The following is a 24283-nucleotide window of genomic DNA, read 5'->3' as shown; positions in this document are numbered from 1 at the left end:
TTGGAGGTTAGGGCTGAATCACCTGAATTTGGAGGAGGGGGAGACACAATGGAATCCACAGTCCTTCTTATCACAGAGTAAGCTCTCAATACATGTTTACTCCTTCAGCATAGCCTCCCTTAATAAGGGAGCATTCTTTCCTCTCATGTAGATTTTTGAACTGTCAGATCTAAAAAGCTCAAAATCTACCATGTTACGTTCTCTCTAAACCTTGCTCTTCTAAGTGCTCCTTCTAACTTACTACTGTTTTTGAGACCCAAAGATAGAGTAAATCCCAAACAATTTCAGCCTTACTCAATTATAGTTGTATAATTCAGACAAGGCATGGAGTTGAAATTCACTTTTGGACTTTTCTCAGAAGAGGTTGAGCTGAGCACACAAGTAAATAAGACAAAAGGGAATGTTTACAGGTTCAAAAGAACAAACCCATATGAAGCACTGTAAGTAATTTATTTTCATACAAACAACAGGTCTCCACTTCAAACAGCTGGTGTTAGGAAGTGTCCAATAGAAGTCGCATGTCCTAGGGGGAAACCTAGGGTGTTTTCAGTTGAGCCAAGGCACTGAGGAAGGAGACAAAATAAATCTTCTGACTCTACATAGAATGGTTGGCAAGATAGACTCCCTAATGAGATAAGGGATTGACAGGTTAGGCTAGTCTGGATCTAGGTAGTTGTGAGAGAGGTGAGACTAGTCAATGGTCATGGGGCCAGGGCCTCTCTGGAAGGAAGAAGAGAATAAACTGTCTAGTAATAAAAACTAATGCAGGCAGGGAAAAATAACAAGCAGAATTATTCAAAATGGACACAAGGGGACACATAGCAGAATCCAGTTTGGGGGCCCAAGTTCATGGCCTGGTTTTCTCCCAGAATGCTGAGTATTAGATGGTTCAGAGTAGGACTTGGATAGTGTAACTACTATGCACCCCTTCTCCTTTCTGGGGTTCCCAACTGAGAGTGAGAGGGAATGATGTACTGGTGGAAAACAAAAACAAAAAACCTCACCATATTTATTAATAGTTACATAAATACCCAATAAGCCCTAATTAATGCCAAACCCAGATAAATGGGTCATAATATATAACATAGTCAGAGTGATGTGTCTTGTCTCCTTTGGCCTCTTTTGAAGCTAGGGTGCTTGGGTATTGAAATGTGTTAATGGTGTGGACCAAAATGGCCAGTCTGCTCTAGGACCAGTCCAGTGTACATGTTTCTACCATGTAGATACGGTGATAACGCAATGAGTGGGTAGTGACCACAGACACCTACTTGTGATGAACGTGACAATGCCTGCTATTAAAAAGACCCAGTGACAGCTCTAGATCTGAACAATTAGAGTCACAGCACATCTTTCTTTGGAGGGGGAGTTCATTAGATTGACATAGGCAATGGGCAGAAATGGGGTGGTGCTCCTCCTTCCTGTAGTTGGGTTCTCCAGTAATGTTGTCATTCTGCTTTTCAAAGGCAGAGAAGGGCGTAGGGTAGAAAATCATCCTAAACTTAAAGAGACACAGGCTTGGGTAGCTGGATTTGGTTCTTCCAGCTTATTAGTCCAACTTGATTGTACATAGCCTGAACTGAAAGTGACATTGAGATACAGAGTAATCCAAGTAGAATCCAGCAATCTTTATCAAGCAAGAAGAGATCTTGGAATCACTTCCTGGAATGTATCATACTTAGAATGTTGTCATTTTGAAGAGCTGTCTCATTAGCAGTAAGCAAATGAAGCAAAACAATTGAAAGGCCAGGTTCATGTGGTTGAAATGCTCTGTGCCTTGATGGGGACTAGACCTTCATGGGCTTTCTGCCTCCTCTTTCCATGATGCTGTATGATGAAAGGAGATTTAAAACCCTAGCTCTGCACTTATCTCTTTGGATACGTGTGATCTACCCTAAGGTTGACTTCATTATGAAGTCCTAGAGGCCAAGGCATTACTTTTAATAGAGTCATCAAAGGGTTCTGTTAGACTACATTAGCATCTGACCTTCTGCATGCTCAGTAAATAAGATAACTTTCAGGAAAAAAATTCACTCCATGTTTGCAAATGTTCAAAGAGAAAAAAAAAAAAACCCTGGAAAACTAACTGAAAATATAGTGGGTTCTTGCCATTTTCTTATGGTTAGTTTCTTGTCTTTACCCCACACTCCCCTGACCCCAATTCATGTCCATTTGGGACCTCAGAAGGTGACCTGATTTGGAAATATGGTCTTTGCAGATGTAATTAGTTGAGTTCATACTGGAATTGGGTGGGCTCTAAATTCAGTGGCAGGTGTCCCGATGACAAGGCCACATAAAGACGTGTAGAAAGAAGTCTGTGTGACAATAGAAGCAGAGATTGGACTAACACAGCTTCTAAGAATACTGGTGGCTACCAGAACCTGTAAAAGGCAGGGAAGGATTCTTCCCTAGAACCTGTATAGGGAGCATGGTCCTGCTGACCCCCGAGGTGATTTCTCTATAACCCAAGCACCAAAGTCCCACCATGCTAACTTGTACGTTGACTCTGGCGAGACTTCTAATCATGACCCCTGAGTCTGGGGCTTTATTATATATGGCTTATAGAATTCCAGAGCCAGTTTCAGAATTTGGCAGGAGGGAGCAAATTTGAAATTGGGGGCTGCGGCTATTGGGACTGTCGACATATAAAAATGATACCCTCCCTACATGTCCCGCAGTCAAACCATATTTCTCTTTCCTTATTTTCCTTCAGCGTGCTCTAACACTCTTCATCATTGTCTTGACATCCACCAAACAGGATGGATCATTCAGTCTGCTCCCCCACTTTAAGCCACCCATGAATTCGCCCCGTGATCCAGGTGCCAAACAATTTGGGAGTTGCGTGAGAGGAGAGCAGCGAGTCCAGGGGAGCTAAGGCTCCTGCAGAGCTCTGTTTCTGAACTTGCCTTCTTCTAGTCCTCTTTCCCATTCTCTGCCTTCTCTTCCTTTCCATCCTGCTCTGCATCCAGATGTGGGTGTCCCGCAAGGTTCCCGATTGCTGGGTCCTAGGGTTGTTCAGGGCCAGCCAGAAGAAGGCTGCAGGTTGTGACTTGCTACCGTGTTCCCTGTGTTCCCATGGCTGCATTGAAACTTGTTCCTCTCCTTTTGGTGAACTGTCGGGGATCCTTATCTGCCTCTCTGAGAGTTGGTGCAGGGATTAATTACCTAATGTTTGTAAAGCATTTGGAAGTTGATAACTGCTAATTATTATTACCCTGGTATCTGGTCCTTTGTTCTAAGTTCCTAGCAATCTGAAGTGAAAAGGCTTAAAGTAAAAAGTTGCCGAGATAGCCATGATCTCCAAAACAAAAGTTGTGCTTGACCTTCTTCCTCTGTGAACTTGATTTATCCTATTAGTCACTCACCTTGTCTCCAGACCTTCCTCCCTAGCAGGGTAGCTGTGTGTGGTGTGTGATGGGGCTGGTTTAACATTTCCAGTATCTGCCATATGGGAAGTGCTTTATATACATTCTCTCATTTAATCCTCATAAAATATGCATAGGAGGCCACGATCGGCATGTTACCCATCAGTGAACAAATGCTTATAGCAGTTCAAATCCCTCAGCTGAGAAGTGGCAAAGCCAGATTTTGAAGACACTGCCGTTTGGCTCCAAAGCCTCTGAGCTGTCCCTGCCACCCCTGTGTTCAAGTAGGAGTTAGAAAATAAGCATGTTAGGAAGAGTGACCTGGCACAAACAGAGAAAAAAAGACCCATACATTGTTTGTTGTCCCTGTGAACAGAGCCCGCGGAACAAAGGAGATGTATAAAAAGGGGTCCTAGTAACTAAAGCGGTCCCAGCCTAGTAGCCAGGAATTTTGAACTGAAAAAGATGATCTGATTTTCAAGTTGGAGGGGCTGTTAGCAATAACTTTGTCTTAGCCGATTCTCCCACCAGGGAGGACATTAGACCCGTGAAGGCAAGGAATTCTTGCCCAAGTTTACTTACATCTTTTGTTTGATATTCGTTTATTCTTACTTGATGTGGCGATCAGAATATCTGATATTTTCTTTTAATCAACGTATAGTGGACATACAATATTATATTACTTTTAGATGTAGAACATAGTGATTCAACAATTATATAAATTACGAAATGATCACCATGGTGAGTGTAGTTACCGTCAGTCACCATACAAAGTTATTACAATATTATTGGCTATATTCCCTATGCTGTACTTGAATCCCTGTGACTTATGTTACAGCTGCAAGTTTTTCCCTTTGACTCCTCTTTACCTATTTCACCCATCCTCCCATCCGCCTCTCATCTGACAACCACCAGTCTGTATTTGAATCTGTTTCTATTCTTTGATGAGTTTTGTCATATTAGATTCCACATATCAGTGAACTCTTATATTATTTGTCTTTCTCCATATCACTTATTTCACTTATCATATTATGCTCTTTAGGTCCATCCATGTTGTCACCAATGACAAGATCCCATCCCTTTCTATGGCTGAGTAATATTCCATTGTGTAAACACACTACATCTTCTGTATCCATTCATCTGTCAGTGGACACCTAGGTTGCTTCCATATCCTGTATGTTGTAAATAATACTGCAGTAAACATGGGGTGCATGTATTTTTTGGAATTAGAATAGCTAATATTTTTAAAGGTTTGCCTGCTTACTGTATGTAAGACACTTTTCTAAGCACTCAATATGCATTCATTAATTTCATCATTACAGCTTTGTCTAAGCAACAGTATTATTATTTCTTCTGGAAATACCTGCAAAAAAGGCACTGAAAGGTTTTGGTCAAACTGTCTCTTTGAAAATAATCTTCAGATTTTAGATATTTTAGAAGAAACACGGTCAGCAGTTTTCTAACTGTGTCCCTGTGGTTGCTAGGAACCTCACTCAAAGGTGTGGGTGATGGAAGGATAAAGACATAAAGTCTCAGATCTCAGCCAGGCTGGAACCCCATCCAGAACCCCATTTTGTTCCATGACTTGTGATGTGATCACAATGAATGAATGATGTGATGTGTCCAATGAATTTTAAAAGGTTGAAAGTTCCTCCTGACCTCAATGACGTAGGAAACCTGTCTCCAGCAGAGGATTCAGTGACTGTTCTTCCCTCAGGTGTTTGTGATTGAGGTAGAATTGACATGTAACATTCCCTGAGTTTAAGGTATACAACATGTTCATTTCATACGTTTATTTCCACTTCCCTCAGTTGTTAGCAGAGACTTCTTTCCACTCTCTCAAATTCTTCTTGCCATTTTGTCAACCTTTTCTCTCATGCTCCACAGAAGTGACCATGGGGACAGGATTCAGTTCACCACAGATGTGCTTCGGAGTAATTTCAGGATTGTGTGTCTGTTTCCATTTCTTCCCCTTTGCCTTCTTCATGAGAAACACGATCAGTTCTTGAGACACTGACTGCTGCCGCATCTCATGGCAGGAAGTCGGGATCGAGATGGAAGTTGTCACATCTGTTTCAGGAGCCACGTTTTAATCAAATGTAGACGCGTCCCAGAACTGTTGCATTAATGCTGGGGAAACTTTGGGTGCCAGGAAATTTGGATTTATAATGGAAGTTGTCACTGAACAACAGCACAGATACTCCAGCCTGAAGAAAAGTGTTCTTTGAAAGGCTTTGCAAATGCGAAGCTCACGTGGCATAAAGTATGGTTTTAGAAACCTGTATTCAACATAACATTTTTCTCCTTGGAAGTCTGTTTTCCTCATGGGCCGATTTCTAGCTTCAAGCATTCAGGTAGCATTAAAATGAAAGCTCTGCGCACAGGAACAGTGGAAAATGTCCACTCTGAGTATTCTTACGGCACAGTTAACAAATCCATGAAGCACTCTTTAATAAACCATTTTGTGTTTTAGGGCTTTAGAATTATTCATACATATATATACCATTTGACATGTGGGTGAGTTTGTGACTCCACCATTAGAAATTTCTGTATTTTACTGTTGGCATTCACTGGTAAGGTTTATTTTTGCAAACTTAATATTGTTCTTGAAGAATGATGCTTAGTTGTATTCACGTTTAAATGGTTCCAGTCAAAGTTAATGGATCAGATCTGACTAGGTAAGGAAGATAGGCACTTTGGGGAGGATCATTTGTAGCTTTTCCAGTCCTATTTAATGAACTGGAAAAGTAATTTGCTAAGTTTAATGTAGAGGCTGGAAAAAATTTACTCCAAACTCCCAAACACTTTATGCTTTGAGACTATAACGTGGTCACCTTGCGGGTTACTAATACCTGGTTTTCTGTATCAGTTCATTTTGATCTCTTAAAGGTGCTATTGTTCTGTTGGAAAAAGCAATAGGCTAACCCTGGATATTTTTTTTTTATATATGTATGAAATGCATAATGGAAGAAATATGCCAGGTAGTCATTCACATTCTAGTATAAATAGCTTTTTGAGGATTTCTTCCTTCTTGAAAGGGAGATTTTATTTGGAATTGCTGTAAGAGGTGCATGATCATTTTGTAATGAATTCTTCCTGGGACAACTTTGGAATGGATGGGGAAAGAATGAATTGAAATTGTTAACACCAAGGATATTCTTGGCTTGCCTTATAATTTTTTTCAAGGAAAACCAGTACTTTGTCATACTGTTGCCTTTCCAATGAATACCTTTTTGACAAGTTTAGAATTCAGTGAGTCTGCTACAATTTTCCCACCCTAAATTTCACTGGAGGGTCTTAACCATCTGCCAGATATTATGCTAAGCACATTATGTACACTGTCTCATTTATCTTAAAAAAAATTCTTTTAAAATAGGTTCCTCGCCCAATTTGGGGTTTGAATTTACAATTCTGGGACTAAGACTTGCATGCTCTACTGACTGAACCAACGAGGTGCCCCGTGCACAGTCTCATTTAGTCTCCACTGTAGCATTATGAGGTGTATGCCACTTAACAGGCTCTAAATGATGCTTATGGTGCACTGTGATCAGCATTTTAGACATTTTAACCCAATCTTCACAATAATCCTCTGGTATAGGTCCTATTATTTCCCCATTTTACAGATACAGAAACTGAGATACAAAGAGATTTGCTGACTTGCCCAAGATCCCACAGCTGGTGAATTGAGGAGCTGTGATTTATGTTCAGGCACTCTAGCTCCAGAGAAAGCACTCTTAACCATTGTCTGTGCAATTTTATCAGTGAGGAAATAGACGCATAGGGAATAATAACTCGCCCAAAGTCACAGGGGCAATAAGTAATGGAGCAGGGACTCAGAGTCAAGCAGCCCATAAAAGTACATGACCTACAAAGCTCACCCCTTCCACAATCCTGCCCATCTTCTCTACCGTGATCATTCAATCTTAAAGCCACTTCAATACAGATGTCATTGTGGCACTTACGAAAAGGTAACAATACAAATAGAAAGGGAAGAAATTTTATCATTTATGTATCTTACTGCCTCGTTTAATTTTGAATAGATTTTGGATTACAGTTTATTATGAAAGGGTTGAAGCTTCACTGAATTACCAGTGTCAAAGAAAACCTTAACCTCATCTAGAGCAGTGGTTCTTAATCTTTAATGAGCATATGTGTCACTCGAAGATCTTGTTAAAATGCAGATTTTGATTCTGTTGGTCTAAGATGGGCCTGGAACTCTGCATTTCTTGCGAGCTCCCATGTGATGCTGATGCTACTGGAACATGATCCATGCTTTGAGTACCAAAGCTAGCACGTTGAGTTGTTCCAAGCTGAGCATCAAGATGTATCCCAAGACCCAACGTTCAAATTGGAAGGGGGGAGTTTTCACAGATGAAAGAACACATGCAGAATTGGGAATGATCGACACATCATCGTATCACACATCAGCACATCAGAGTTTGGGCAGAGAGGGGTGGCTCGTGAGATAAGACCTGAGCTAACTGACTCTCGGGATTGGAAGGGACCTTAAGGGTCACCTGGTCCAAACATCCAACTGATGTTTTAATCCTCCCATATCCCTGCCAGGTCATTTCATCCCTCTGGGTTAAGGAACTTTCTGTGCTGAGTGGAACTAAGAGAATTTTAAGATGGTGCCCGAATCACAGAAACAGTCAAAGCGAAAGGCTGCGATGTCTCCTACCTCTCCAGACAGACATTTGCCTCCGTAATACATTTTCAGAGCCTTTGGATATTCTTCAAAAGCTTTCAAACCTTACCATCTTGTAATAAAAACAAGGTACTCTACCAGAGAGCCATCTGGACGTGCTTATTCCCCCAAGCATCTGCATGCCACTATGAAATAATGATTTCAGTGCTGACTGACGGGTGAGAAACAGAGACAGATGTCTGACAGTTGGGCTGCTTCTTGGCTGTACTGACGACACATACCGGGGCCCTTGAGAAACACAGTTTCAAGGATCAAGAGTCCTGCGGCCGTGAATGGTTTCTTCTCATTTGGATTTCACAACCTGAACTAAGGACTCCTACCATTGGGTCTTCTGATTGGGGGGATGCCAGCTTCTCCTTTCTAGTCACTCTTCCTTCACCTGTTGTTTGACGATGCCCTGCTTTCCATTTCAGGTGCCCGGGGAGAGTGAGAAACAGTGGAAGCCGGCCCTGGTTGTACTGACCGAGAAGGACCTTTTAATCTATGACAGCATGCCACGGAGGAAGGAAGCCTGGTTCAGCCCAGTTCACACGTACCCTCTTCTTGCCACCAGGTAGCCATGACCTTGTCTTTGAATCTGATGTGTTTGCAGCTTGAAGCTTTTCTAGTCAATTACAATGATTTCAACACGTTGTATTCCTGCTTCCTGTTGCATCAGGAACTGAGGGCTCCTGCAGAGTAGAGCCACATGTTTTTATCCAGTTGGTTGTCGTTTATGGCCAAACCTGGGGCAACACAGAGACAAAGAACAAACTGCTTTATCCATCCTGAAGGAGCAGTGACATCTGTGAGAAGGTCCCAGCCTAGTCTCCTTCCTGGGGCGTCTCCACCCCATTCTTTTTGAGGTGAACTGTGCACATGTGTTTACAATCTTGAAGTTTAGGGAGAATCATCCTTCGCTCAGTGGCACAGAGATTGTCATGGGATGTCCTGTTGTGCTTTTTAAAGTTTTCTCGGCACGACAGACCCCATAGCAAGTTCTTCCTCAGTAGTATGGTGCTTCCTATGCATGTGGGGCTGCTAGGCGTGTGTCTGTCTCTTAGGACCTTCCGTGCACAGCTATTGTTCATGTGACCTTTTTTTTACGTTTATTTTTTATTATTTTTGAGAGACAAAGCCAGAGCATGAGCAAGGGAGGGGCAAAGAGAAAGGGAGACACAGAATCTGAAGCAGGCTCCAGGCTCTGAGCTGTCAGCGCAGAGCCCGATGTAGGGCTCGAACCCATGAACCGCTAGATCATGACCTGACGAAGTCAGATGCTTAACCGACTGAGCCACCCAGGTGCCCCAATGTGACATTTTTTTAAAGTTGACTTATTTTTTTATAGTTCACCACCTAAGGATGGTTTTTACATTTTTAAATGTTTTTTTAAAAGCAAAAGAACAAAAATATTTCATGACATGTGAAAATTATGTAAAATTCAAGTTTCCAAATCCATAAATACAGTGGTACTGGAACACACAGAAAAAAAATTTTTTTTAATAAAGTTTATTTATTTATTTTAAGAGAGAGAGAGGACATGCGCACAGGAGGGGCAGAGAGAGAGGGAGAGAGAGAATCGCAGGCAGGCTCCACGCTGTCCGTGCAGAGCCCAACACAGGGCTTGATCTCATCAACCATGAGATCATGACTTCAGCTGAAAGTAAGAGACGAACACTTAACCGACTAAGCCACCAGGCGCCCCTGTCCATGTGACATATTATCTTAATGCATCAGGTGTTTATCCCCTTATTGAAAGTCTGTATCCTGAGCACAAAAGCACATCAAACCTGAGTCTTGCCTTCAAGTAGTTGACAACTCCCAGACCTGGTGCCCATTGCCAGCTCTTTCTGTATGTGCTTTGTGATAATGGACACAGTTTTCATCACTCCTATACCTCTCTTTCTTTATCTAGAAGGTAAGTATGCTAACATAATGTTTACGGCTTCCCTGGTATAGTGCCTGGGCAATATTGGGCCGTAAAATGTCTGCTGAATGAATTATTGAACAAGGTGGAACAAATTCTGAAAAGAGTTTGGTCCAACAGACAAAGAGCATAGTGGACTGAGGTTTTAGGAGCATCTGTTCTGAGCAAGAGATACATACAAGATGGGTTCTCCATTCTGAAGGGACTGAGGTGCCAAACAGGTTATAGCCCAGGCTCAGGTGCAGGGAAGAGAAGGAGACCCAGGGGCAGAAGAAGAGGGGACAGAAGATTAAAATGGCATTGGTGAATGGGGCTGAAACTCCTTAAAAGCCCTTTTTCTCCCACTTATGGTGATTATGGAGAACAGCAGGTATGGCCTGAAGAAGGTGATCATCGGCCCCAGAGGTGAATAGAGGAGGCCTTCGTGGATCAGGGACCAAGCTTAGATCACTTAGATATTAATAAATAAAATAAAATAGTGATTTAATTTTTGACTATCCTAAGCCTCAAAATCTTTGGTAGGATAGCTATTAAAGTATTATTGATATTTACAAAAAACCTCAATAATCAGAACCCAAACATCCTAAAATGTTCCTGTTCCAATGGAGATTTCAGGCTGTGTCTTGGGATCCATTTAAATTCACTTTTCCACAGTTCATGTCCTCAGACCTCACCCATGGGCACTGATGTTCAGATTCTGAGACATTCTCACAACTAGAACCAAAGAAAGATTAGACGATAGTCTCTGTATTCCAGATACTAAGAAGAGAAATTGGATTCATCCTCTTAGAATGATTTTCAGGAAAGGGACGGCTGGGTAGCTCAGTCGGTTAATAACGTGTTTGACTCTTGATTTTAGCTCAGGCCATGATCTCACAGTTTGGGAGATCCAGCCCCGCATTGGGCTCTACACTGGCAGTGCTAAGCCTGCTTGGGATTCTCTCTCTTCCTCTCTCTCTGCCCCTCCCCTCCCATCTCTCAAAATAAATAAACGAAAAAAAATAATGATTTTCAGGAACAAAAGTTTAAGTAAAATTTCTAGGTAACTCTCAGGCAAATTGGAAGTAAAACTTGCCCTAATTCATAGCTTTCTCCTCATAGTTTGAAGGCATTCTGATTAGTGGAGGCTGCTTTTTTTTATTGTTTATTTTTTAAAGATTTTTTAAATGTTTATTTATTATTTTTGAGAGAGAGAAAGAGCATGAGTGGGGGAGGTGCAGAGAGAGAGGGAAACACAGAATCTGAAGCAGGCTGCAGGCTCTGAGCTGTCAGCACAGAGCCCGATGAGGGACTCGAACTCACGGACTGCAAGATCATGACCCGAGCCGAAGTCAGACACTTAATCAACTGAGGCACCCAGGCGCCCCTGGAGGCCGCTTTTTTATTCATGCATGCATGCATTCAGGATTTTAAAAATTCAGTTCCTCAGTCACACTAATATATTTCAGGCCCTCAGCAGTTGTGGCTGGTGGCTACTATTTTGGACAGCACAAATTAACATCTCCATCATTATAGAAAGTTGTATTGGACAGCACCGCCCTAGAGCATAAATGACCAGCTCAGAATCTGTCCCTGTTCGGGCAAGTGACTGGACTGGCACACGCCCAACGGCAGTGCGTCAAAAGCACAGGCTGCCCCACGGGAGGTCATCTTGCAGGCTCTTCAGGCCACCAGCGGCTCAGGGGGCTGGGTGCACAGGCACAGGAACTGGCATCTGGGTAGGTTTGGGTGGGGCCCCAGAAATATCCATTACAGGCTCATAAGCCACGTCTGGGTTGTGAGCAACGTGCATGCGTGGCCTAAATCCGCTACGGAAATCGAAAATGGAAACCCTTTCAGTGCAAACTGTGCTCGTTTAGAACAGAAGACCTCAGCACCTACCATGTAAACATAAAAGAGAGCAGTGGCAATGGTTGACCTCCCAGTTAACTGCCTCCTCTTTCCCAAATTACCCAGCCTCACTACTGACCTGCTGAAGAAAAGTGTGTTATCGCATGTGCGTATTAGCCCTAGAAGCAATGATCAAATTTGGCTCATAATCATGCCCTTGGTCTCCAGCTGGTAGTCTGTTTGGCAGAGGATGTTCAAGATGTGAAGGCGGGCCTGGCTGTTCATTCTTAGCTCATCCCCTCAAGCTAGAGTTTCCGTCTTAGTTTTCCTCCTGCCGGAAGAGGGCTTCGCCTGGGCTAATCATGTCCCCTCCCTCTTTGAGAGTCCTCTCATCTGTTAAATGCATCTGTTAAATGCTGCTGTCTCTCCAAAGCCTAGCAGAGATAGACTTTGAGAAAATAGGTTTCTAACGGACCCTTTGGCTGGTGCGGCAGCCGCCATGGTTTGTGTGCCTTGGATAGGATCGTCTTCCCTCCGCAGCCCTGTGGATGTTCCTAGAGAAAGACTTTTGGAAAGCAGACAGAAACAAAAACAAAAACAAAACAAACTAACAAACAAACAAAAACACAAGGAAAACGACCCCTCCCTTCCCTGGAATCACGTGATCACACTGAGGGGTCGCAGCCCTTGAGTGGCTCTAGGCTATGGAGCAGGGTTTACCTCAGCTGAAGACAGAAACCATTCTATCCTTGCAGACCGAGCTGGCTCTTGGAGATGGGAGGCTGGGCTGGCAGGGAAATCACTGCCGGAAGAGGTAGAAGTCAAAGGGAAACTCTGGATCCTTCCGTTACAGAAGTTACCCCAGTGCTTCCGTTAGCTGCTTCCCTAGCCACATAGCTAAGCTCATAAAGTGACGTATTTACTTTCTGTTTATTCCATAGCCACATATGACAGCGTGTCCCTTCTTTTTTTTATTGAATTCTTTTAATGTTTATTCGTTTTTGAGAGAGAGAGGCAGAGTGTGAGTGGGGGAGGGTCAGGGAGAGAGGGAGACACAGAATCTGGAGCAGCTCCAGGCTCCGAGCCGTCAGCACAGAGTGGGACTCACAGACCAGTAGATCATGACCTGAGCCGAAGCTGGACGCTTAACCAGCTGAACCACCCAGCGCCCCCACAGTGTGTCCTTTATATATGAGCATTTGGGCACGTAGCCTGTCTAGTAGCATTACTTATCTCTGAGTGCAGTTTTCCGAAGGAGACTCCTGTCTTCTTAAAACCTTTTATTAGGGTGTGATTTATAAGCAGTATGTACACAAATCTTAAATGTGCAGTTCAATTAATTTTTATTTATGAATACAGAGCCACAGTGTCTAAAGTTTTACTATAGGGCGTCTACTGATGAATCATCTTTGTGTCTTTTTTTTCTAACGAATCATCTTGAGTGATATTATCAAGAAGGCCAAGGTAGGACTATTTGCACATAGACCCAGGCAGTAATCAACTGGTGGCTGAGCTTTGTGGAAGGAGCGTATATCAAGGCCAGGTGTTTACATGGATTTTATCCTATTTGGCAAAACTTCCAATTTGAGAATCACCTGGCTGTTTGGAGGTGATTCTTAACAGAGGCCAGTCCTGAGGACGCTGCCCTGGAGATTCTATGTTCCAGAGTCAGGAGTATGTGTTTTCAACAAGCATCTCTCAGGTGTGGTCCTCAGGATGACCACACTTAACCCCCACAACCCTGGAAGGGTTAGACTTTATTCCTGTTTCACAGATAAGTAAACGGAGGAACTAAGAGGTTAAGGAGCTCACCTTCAGTCATACAGCCAGTAAGAGATACACCTGGGATTCTGATTCTGCGTGCACCTTTTTAACCCCTGTTCTCTGCACACTCCCCGAAAAAGCACGTTCCTATTCCCTGGAGTTTTAGTGGCTCTTTGTGCCAAGCATGTCACATAAATCTTTCCTTAGCTTTCCTGACAACTCAATTATGCAATAGGTAGCCACTCAGATCACACAACAGAGTGAGGACAGGCCTCTGTATGCCATCGGAGACCTAAAGTTTCTACCCGTGGCTTAGACTGGGGGTTCTCAGAATGGGGTCCTCAGACCAGCAGCATGAGCACCCCCTGGGAACTTAGACACGCAGACTCTCCACCCCACTCCAGACCAATGGAATCAGACACTGGAGGTAGGGTCCCCAGCCCGTCTTTGAGTCAACTAGCCAGCCCCCCAGGGGCTTCTGATGCAGGCTACAGTTGGAGAACCTCTGATTTGGAAGACCATGCTCTGGTGCCTCTCATACTCCCAGGGTTCACAATCAGAGGGACACTTCATGGCAGGGATGTGCATCTTTCTTCCTGGTGGTTCATCAGAAGTCTTATGTTGCCTTATGTTGTGGTGACCACCAAAGAATTAGTTCGAAGGCTGTCCTGGGTCTAGTGCTCACAGAGTCATCAGAAGCTCCCAAAATGTACTGTGTGGTGCCCTGCTTTTTCACTTAACATGGTCCCATAGGCATTTTCCACTGAGACTTTGCACTCTACCTTAGCTTCAATGTAGTGACTACATAGTGTTCCATGGCATGGATGCTCTGGGGAATCCCCTGGGGCAGGTTTGGGGCACAGATTCTGGAAACTTATGGCGCGCCTCCAAATCCCAGCTACTTACCAGCTTTGGAAACTTGGGCAAGTTTTGTGATCTCTTGTTGCCTCTTGTCCCACATCTGTAATGTAGATAGTATCTCTACCTACCTGATAAGGAGACATGGTAAGTGCTAAATAAATTCGGTTATTATTACTTATTTACCTTTTCTCTGTTTTGGAGTTTAATAAGTATATTTGCCACAATTTAAAAGCAGCTTCAGGGCTCCTGGGTGGCACCAACTCTTGATTTTGGCTCAGGTCACGGTCTCATGGTTTGTGGAATCGAGCCCCACAACGGGCTCTGCTCGGAGAGCATGGAGACTGCTTAGCATTCTCTCTCTCTCTCTCTCTCTCTCTCTCTCTGCCTGTCCCTCCAAAATAAATAAATAAACTTAAAAAAAAAAACAAAATTTCATCACACTGGAAATCCATAGGTCATCATTATAGAACCATCTAAGAAATCTTTTCAAACCCATCCTGTTAGCAAAAAAATAAAAATAAAGCAAACAAAAAGCCTGAAAAACCATCTCCTTAAAAAATAAAAACAACAATCTACTCCTGAAATCATTGTTGCACTAAATGCTAACTAATTTGGATATAAATTTTTTAAAAATTAAGTTAAATTAAAAAAAAAATAATAAATAAATAAATAAATAAATAAATAAATCTCAAAAAAAAAAAAAAGAAAGAAAGAACTTGGGGGAGTTGACAACTAGGGGGTTCTGTTTTGGTCTTAAAAGTAGGAGGCAAAGTCGTCTGCTGCAAATTGGGTGGGCAGGATGCTTGAAGACAGCAAGGCATTACTTCTATTCAAAACATCGTGTATGAGATTCCAAAGACTCTCTGATGAAGACTTAAATCAGAGTTGGAAATAGTAGGGAATATATCCTCATAGCTCCTCCTTCTCTTTTGCAAAAAACATGAACCCAGACTTTCTAGATGGATCCCTACCTTAGATTTTGGGTATGGGGTTTCCTCTGTGGAGGGGAAGGGGAAAAGGTGGTATATAGAGGAGTAAAGGATGAGAGCAAAATCATGAATGAGTGTTGAATTCTATTTTTTCGGATACATACTGAGATGATTATGCAGTTTTGAATTACATTAATAAAGTTTCTCATGTGGAACCAAAAATAAATAAATAAATAAATTAATTAATTAAATAAAAACAACAACTTTATTTAGTGGTGGAGAGGAAAGATCACAGTATTGGATTTGACACTCGGGTTCATACTCTGGGTTTGCCCAGTCAGGCCCCAGTTTACAGGCTGTGTGATCTTAAGCAAATCATGTCACCTCTCTGATCCTGTTTCCTCCCCCTGAAAACTAGGATCCTAATGTCTGCTGCAGAGTGATTATGAAAATGAAAGTATGGCAGTGTCAGTCAGCTGGGGCTGCCGCAACAAAATACCACTGCCTGGATAACAGATAATTACCTCCTCACAGTTCCAGAGGCTGGAAGTCAAAGACAGTGTCAGTGTGGTTGGTTTCTGGTGAGAGCCCTCTGCTTGGTCTGTGGGTGGCTGCCATCTTGCTGTGTGCTCACGTGACCTCTTTGAGTGCCTGCGGGGGGAGAGAATGCTGGAGCCATCTGGTGTCAAACCACCAGAGCAGGGCCACAGTCTTAGGACCTCATTTAACCTCAATGTCCCCCTCGTTGGCCCTGTCTCTACATATAGGTGGCATTGAGGGTTAGGTCTTCAACATATGAATTGAGGGGGTGAGGGTGGGGCAGGAGTCAATCTTGAGCCTTGACAGGACAGCCTCATTTAGCAGAACACTGGCCCACAGCAACTGGGCAACTGGGCAACTGGGCAACGGCCCGTGCCCCTCCCTTTGCCTTAGCCTTGAGAGGCAGTACTATTCAGAATGTCAGAGACAGTCTTTTCTCTTGCACAAGAACTGGCCAGGGCCAGAGCCAGTAGGAAACAGGGTTCTTTTAAAATCGAGTTACTTCCTCAGACAGTTCATAGTTGATGTGTTGATTTGTTTAGGGTTATTTTTTGATACTTTTTTGTCGCTTCTTCCTTTCTTTCCCTTTTTCTCTTTCTTTCTTTCTTTCTTTCTTTCTTTCTTTCTTTCTTTCTTTCTTTCTTTCTTTCTTTCTTTCTTTCTTTCTTTCTTTCTTTCTTTCTTTCTTTCTTTCTTTCTTTCTTTCTTTTTTTCTTCCTAACTTCCCTCCTTCCTTTCCTTTCTTCCTTCCTTCCTTCCTTCCTCCCATTTTTTTTTTTTTTTTTTTTTTTTGGAGTCCCGGGCACATTTAATTTATATTTTTCTGGAAGATGAAAATTTGATTGTGTTTCATAGCAGTGGCATCAGAAATGCTCACAGCATGTTCTTGGTGTCGATCACCATGCAGGGAAGTTTACAAGCCGTTGCTTCTGCTGACAAACGTCTATGGTGCCTACGTGCATCCGCATTGCAATTTATAGCGGTGTGCTCAGGAACTTTTCAAACACGTTGTAATGTTAGCTGTTCGCATCCCTCAGCTTTTATGAGTCCTTGGGAAAACTTTTTTTTTTTTTTTTTGCTTAGCCAAAGCTTACTTGATGTCGCTGAACATGAAGAAAAAAAAGGTACTCTTGCCCATATGGAGGATGTATGTTGGTTTTTTCTTTTTTTGTCACTGTCATCATAATTGGCAAGTGTGACAGGCCTACAGGGAGAGAGGATTAAGGTGGCAGTATTTCTGGAATTCTAGAGGAGATTTAACCCAGAAATTCTGCACGCCCAGTTCCAGTGATTGGCAAAAGATTGGGAAGCACAGAGCTTGCAAAAGTAATGAGGCTCTGAGCCCAGCTGTCCCACCTGTCGGCCCGAGAGAAGGGGTGGGGTCTCTGGGGAAGAGGAACTGATGAATTGCACTTTGCTCCCCTGATGCCACTTGGGAGCCAAAGGCACTGGCACTTGGATTAAACATGTTGGGTAATCCTTGGTGTCTAAGGAACTAACCTGTTTTCTCAGTGCTAAAAGGAATTGCTGCCCCAGGCCAGCCTCAAAAATTTTAGGAATGCTTTCCACTGGGGAAGTTTGGCCAGTCGCATTTGTCAAACATTCAACTACAATCAGCTTGTGGTTTTCACACTAAGTGTGGGAGGCTTCTTCACTCTTAGGGAATGTGAGCCTGTGCCATAGGCATTCCCTAGGGCAGCATAAGAGGATCTGCATGCCCATGGAACCACACTCTGTCAGCCTGAGAAGAGTGGAGTTGGCCTTCACACCCATTCTTCCCGTTTGTGTGAACCATACCTGGTGTTCACACTAATGGCCAGCCTCCTTCCTGCCCTCCTTCCTGTTAATCCAGAAGCTCCTCAGAGTTGGGTGGGAGATAAGCAGAGTGAGGGGGTCCAAGGACTTTGGAGTCAGACAAGGAGTTGACCCTGAGACCTCTACTTGTCATGTGATCTTGGGCAAAATATCAATTTCTCCGAATCCAAGCCTCATCTCTGTGAAGGGCAGTAGTATCTTCTGCTTCATTCAGCTATTGATAGGAACTATTAAGACAGTAAATGTAAGTGTTTAACATATGACTGAGACATAATAAGTGATTGATAAATGTTAGCAATTGTTAATATTGAAAAAATTAATTGAAATTGATGTATGAATAACTGATAAGTAAGTAGACATATTTGATTCCACATGTAATACTGCATTTATCAGGGACCCATAGTGTCTTAGATCAAAGTTGTTGAGATATAAGGACTGGGCTAAGAGTTTGTTGCTTTAATTTGTAGGGAGGGGGAAGTGAGAGATGGAACGGGGAGACTGGAACCCCTCAACTCACACCAGAAAGCTAGTCCTTTTTTTTTTTTTTTTTTTTTTTGGAGAGAGAGAAAGAATGAGCGGAGAAGAAGCAGAGAGGGAGGGAGAATCCCAAGCAGGAGCAGCTCCACAACCTGAGATTTCACAACCTGAGATCATGACCTCAGTCCAAATCGAAAGCTGGACACTTAACTGACTGAGGCACCCAGGTGCAACACTGCAGGAAGGTAGCCTATTGATGGCTTCTTCCTTGGGGCAAAAATGTCCAGTTCAGTTTAAGAAATGTTTCACAGTCTCCTGTTAGGGGCCAACATTGTACCAAGGGCTGATGGTTGGGGAATTATAAAAAAAAAAAATAAAAAAAAAAAATAAAGGAAGGAAGGAAGGAAGGAAGGAAGGAAGGAAGGAAGGAAGGAAGGAAAATATGAGAGATAAAAGCCAAGTGTTATAAAAGCTAATTTTTCAGGTTATTCACTCATGGTTTTATTTTCCCAGCAAAATAGGACAGATTTTAATTGTCATTACTTTCCATGGAGAAGTTCTTGAAGATCTTTTTAGTATACCTATTGTATACATATTGTGATGTATGTTGAACTAATTAAAACACAGATGGGATAAGGGAATGTGGAAGAGATAACCAGAAAACTCAAAGAATATATTTAAAAATTAAAGTTCTAAGATTGCTAAGGGTTAAAAAAAAAAGAAAGACTATGAACTTGAAAGGAAGATTTTCCAAAACATTAGGCTATCATATGTGAGAATATTCATCAGACTGTAAGCCTGTTCATCTCTGGAGATGGCAAGTGCGTGGGGGTGAATTAAATCTGTGGGTGACCTGAAGAGTTCATTATTCTCTCTCTTTCTCTCTTTTAAATATAATTTATTGTCAATTTGGCTAACATACAGTGTATACAGTATGCTCTTGGTTTTGGGGGTGTATTCCCGTGAGTCATCACTTGTATACGACACCCAGTGCTCATCCCAATAAGTGCCCTCCTCAATGCCCATCACCCATTTTCTCCTCTCCCCTATGTGCCTCCCCATCAACCCTCAGTTTGTTCTTTGTATTTAAAAGTCTCTTATGGTTTGCCTCCCTCTCTTTAATTTCCTTTCTATCCACAGTTGACACGCTGGAGTTTGGCCCCTTTTCCTGGTATAGTGGAAAGCTTATAGACTTTATAGTCATGTGGGTTCATATTCTGGACACTCACCTGGCCAGCTACCACTTTAGCACACAGAACCATGGATTCCTTGTTGGTAAAGTGGAGTTTGTGATACGCTTTCCGGGGCATCGTGGAGACCCAGGGAGATAGTGCGTCAGTGCAACGAGTCACAGAACAGGCATCGGTTTTCCTCCCTCCACATTACTGCTAGCAGCTGGCTGTGGGAGGTCATGAGACCAGGGAGAACATGTGTCCGGGTCTCTGGAAATCCAGCTGGATTCACTAAAAGTCAAAAATTGGCTCTTTTGCTGCTCATTCTCCTATATCACCTTGGTCTTTGCTTACAGTCAGTATCCCTCAGTAGTATCTTTTGGAGAGATGGGACCTTGCCTAAGCTTTCAAAAAAAAATTCTTTTTTAATGTTTATTTACTTCTGAGACAGAGAGAGACAGAGCATGAACGGGGGAGGGTCAGAGAGAGAGGGAGACACAGAATCTGAAGCAGGATCCAGGCTCTGAGCTGTCAGCACAGAGCCCGACACGGGGCTCGAACTCACGGACCGCGAGATCATGACCTGAGATGAAGTCGGACACTTAACCGACTGAGCCACCCAGGCACCCCTTTGCCTAACCTTTCAGCACCGTGTTCAGATGAAAGTTTAGGAGGTAGAAAGGAGGCAGTTGTGAGCTCTTCTTGGCTGAGGGGCAGCATGCTGGTTTCTGAGCAGCTCTTCCGCCCTGACAGTCCGGAGCTTACTAGTGACTTTTCCCCTCACTTCTTTCCTAGTCAGTCCGTTGACTGCTGGGCTCCGGTGACTAGTGGATGGAAGTAATCAAGTGCACCAGAACCATTTAAAGGATCTGAACAGTTGTTTTTCCTTTTCTTTCTTTCTTTCTTTCTTTCTTTCTTTCTTTCTTTCTTTCTTTCTTTCTTTCTTTTTTGGCTTGCATTGTGGCATATGCTGGGAGATGCTAATTACAGCAATTAAGCAAGAATGTAATATTGCTTAGCAACCCAGTTACCTAATATGTAATTTTACTAATTTGGCTGAATCTGTGTGCTGTAACTGTTTTTGTTTTAATTAAGGATATTAATAATAATGTTTTTGTGTGGGACATTTTATGCAGCATTCTCTAACACCTATATCCGGAATTAAATTAGTGCATAAGCATCCTTTGTGAGACAGGTTTTTTTGTTTTTGTTTTTCTCAAAACCAGGCATGCAAAGGGATGTGAGGATCCAGAAACTGTGTGCAGCCTAGTACCTCAGTAGAGACACCTTTTGCTTGGCCTTCTTTGGACATGAAGGAATTTCTACCACCAGGTTCCCCCAAATATTGAACAAAGAATTTGACCTGCAAGTGGGCTTATCCCACAGCCACATGGAGCCTTGTGGGGTCCACCCTGTGAGCCACTTTGGGCAGTGAACTCATTTAAAAACATTTCACCCTTAGGGCGCCTGAGTGGCTCAGTCAGTTGAGTGTCCAACTTCAGCTCAGCTCATGATCTCACGGTTTATGGGTTGTGGGTTTGAGCCCCGCATCGGGCTCGTATGCTGTCAGCTCAGCGCCTGCTTTGGATCCTCTGTCCCGCTCTCTCTCTGCCCCTTCCCTGCTCATTCTCTCTCTCTTTCAAAAATAAGTAGACATTATAAAAATAAAAACATTTCACCCTTTCTTTTTCTGGGTTAGGGACCCATTTATATATAAATCTTTAAATTTATGTACACTGGATCCATGCTAGCCATGAATGTGAAATCTTACTGACTTACTTCGTTGATAAAATGGTACCTTCCACTCTCAGACCAGAAAAGGTTAACTCTGACTCCCTAAACAAGTCACTGCTAAAAACACCAGTTGCTAGAGATGGATTTGAAGGAAGAAACAGGAGATGGATGTTAGGCTAATCCCATAGAGTATCTCATCCCAATTACCTTTCAAGATCACTTTTTGCCAGGATTGAGTTAATCTGGAAATGAGCATTTAGCAGATGTAAACCCAAGTTCTTTGGATCTAGCATGAGCTATGGTTTCATGATGGGAGACTGAGGGTGGGAGAGAAATCACAGTATCTCATAACAGTCATTAATCACAAACTTCTTAGAAAATAATCCTCCTTGTATTCTAGCTATTCATTCAACAAATATTTGCTGAGTGTTTGCCACGTGCCTGGAATTGTTCTAGGTTGTACACATACAGTTGGGAACAATCAGATAAAAAGTCCCTCCCTGATTGACCTAATGAGAATAGCAGCTATTCCTATATATTCTGTTCCAGGCGCTGTTCCACACAGCATTCATAGAACTCATTTCATCCTTAGCAACAATACAATGAGGTAGGCATATTGCTACCCCCAGTTTGCATTTGAGGCATCTGAGGTGTGGAGAGTGTTTGAGACTTGCTGAGGTCGCACGGTTGGCAAATAGCCCATTTGGGCTATCTGACTCTCTCCTCTGTCGCCTCATCTCTGTGGCTTCACTCTCCAGGCCCACTCGGTTTATATGGGCCTTTCATTCGTTCCCTTATTCATACTTCCAGATAATAGGAAATGTCACATCTTGCTGGAGTTGGTGGAGTTTGCTTCCAACCATGGGCATGTGTATTTGACTTCCGTAACCAGAGAACAAAGCATGTCCTTGGGTTTCTCACACAGTTTCAGATAAAACTTAGAAATTGGGTGTGAATTACAGCTTGAAAGCCTGTCCCAGGGTGCCGGTATTTTTCCCTGACTGGGTAAGAGAGTTATCTTCTCTTGAGAGACAGCATTTCTTTGGTTGCTATAGTTTAGTCCCTGCCACAGATAAGAGACAGATGGTCATATTTTTAAGGATACACAAATAGCTTAAAATGTAAAATAATTGAAATATAAATAATAGCTATTTCAGAGTCCCCCTTGAGACTGCAGATCAGAAAATATCCTTGGGAAGAATCTTGGGAGGCATGTAAAGAGGCTGTTCTGCAAGAATAGGACAAACTCTGGGGCGTCTGGGTGGCTCAGTCGGTTAAGTGTCCAACTTCAGCTCAAGTTGTGATCTCATGGTTAATAGGTTTGAGCCCCGCGTCAAGCTCTGTGCTGACAGCTCAGAGCCTGGAGCCTGCTTTGGATTCTGGGTCTCCTTCTCTCTCTGTCCCGCTTCCCCACTTGTGCTCTGTCTCTCAAAAATAAATTTAAAAACTTAAAAAAAAATAGAATAGGACACACTCTAGCAGACACATTCTATTCCTTAAGCCCTACCTTTCTAAATGTGCACGTGATGACTTTTAAAAATCTTAATGTCCAGCTGACATTTACTTGCTACTTAGTGTCCAGAATCTGGCTATGGTAATGTGTTCCTAAGTGTGGTCTGCAAGTGAAGAGCCCATTAGGGGGCCTTTTCACTGCTGCACGTTTCATAGCATTTCAGAATAGGTCAGGCGTGTGTGTGTGTGTGTGTGTGTGTGTGTGTGTGTGCTTTCCTTTGCAAAATTGAACTCACATTTTTTAAACATTTGGAAAACTTGTATTCATGCAGTTGTTCAGCCAACAGGTAGTGAATCCCACGTGTCAGGTAGAATGCCAGGCACCACAGAATCAAGGAGAGATGCTCCTACCCTGAAGAGCATCTGAATCTAGCAAGGGAGAGGAGATGGTAATCGTAAATGCTGTGTAGGGACCCGGAAGAGGGGCACCTACAGTAAGGAGACCATACTGCGTTTGGTCTGGAGCTCCAGAAGATTGCTGTGCTGTCCACAGCAAGTTTGTTTCCTCCCACATATTTTTACCCTGGACCTATCAACTTCAACACATGAGCAACAAACCCCACAGAGTGGTGTCCAAGGACCCCTGCTGGCTGCCATGGAGGCTGCCTCAGTCTTCCTGGAAGACCTCCTACCTCACCCTGCATCCCCGGAAGCAAATCGTCTGCTCCAAATGTGGCTCTTCCTGGATGGGCCAAGGTTCAGGGATGGCTTTGATCCGACTATAGACTCTCAAGGGGAGAAGTGTCTGTACTGTCCCCAGGAAGTCCCTGTCCAGCCTATGCTTGGGCACTTCCACAGACATCGTGGACACTTATGCCTGCCCCTCCCTCCCTCCATTCCTCACACAATGTCTTCTCTTTGCCAGACAGGCTATATCCAAACGATGTTCTTTCTGAAGCAGTTTTGGGTACTCTGCTGTTTTGATCATTGTCTTCAGCATTAGGAGTCTTGCGTGGAACTGTATTTCGGTATCACTGCTTTCCTTTGTAATTCTGTTTACTTTATGATTTATACACATTGTTCAGAATAACGGTCCACAGGGCTTGGTGCCTAGGCCCAAATGCTGCGTTTTAGGCATGGTCTGACCAGCATGGGCCCACACAGGGCCAGCACCTGCTCTCATTCTGTTAATTGAGTTTAAATTCACGTTAGTGCTGTTGGTGGCTCTGAGTCAACTAATTTCCAGTGGTGCTTCTACATCAAGTCCCTCCCATTCTAATTTTGTCGTTGTCGTTGTTTGTTTTGGGCTCAAACTACAGTGCTTAGCAGTCTTCCATCTTGATTCTATATTTCGTCTTCTTACCAATTTTGGGTCATCTGCTGACTTGAGGTGCATGCCCTCTTCATACAAGTCACTGATAACAATGTTTAACAGGACAGGACTAAGGCCATAGCTCTGCCTCCATTCCTAATTAAATTGACTCGTGATGTCTGTGACCCCTTAACAAAGTACTCTTCCAGCTGATAAGCTTTGTACCGAAAACTTATTCCTTTTAAGTCCAAATGAATATTAAAGGAAACTGTCAGTACATTTCTTTTTTCTGAATACTTACTTCATCTATTACTTTTCTAATAATCTGGTTTCTGGATAAAACAGTTGGTGTAAGGAAGCCATATAGGCCCTCATGGACTCCTATTTCCTATTTTCCAAAGTCAAAAAAAGAAGGAAAGAA

The 24283-nt window shown here is 42.9% G+C and overlaps 1 protein-coding gene across 3 annotated transcripts in view; it reads left to right on the top strand.

Annotated features, from left to right (window-relative positions):
- Positions 1 to 24283, top strand: part of SNTB1 (syntrophin beta 1) — a 242729-nt gene that overhangs the window by 199316 nt on the left and 19130 nt on the right. For all 3 annotated transcript variants that reach the window (XM_058698939.1, XM_058698937.1, XM_058698938.1), the window contains one exon: positions 8484 to 8623. In XM_058698939.1, the coding sequence (XP_058554922.1) occupies positions 8484 to 8623 (140 nt within the window). The remainder of the gene's footprint in view (positions 1 to 8483; positions 8624 to 24283) is intronic.

Source organism: Neofelis nebulosa, chromosome 14, assembly GCF_028018385.1.
Source record: "Neofelis nebulosa isolate mNeoNeb1 chromosome 14, mNeoNeb1.pri, whole genome shotgun sequence".
Classification (NCBI taxonomy): Eukaryota; Metazoa; Chordata; class Mammalia; order Carnivora; family Felidae; genus Neofelis; species Neofelis nebulosa.
The sequence above is the reverse complement of the archived record's forward strand: the minus strand, read 5'-3'. Positions and strand labels throughout refer to the sequence as shown.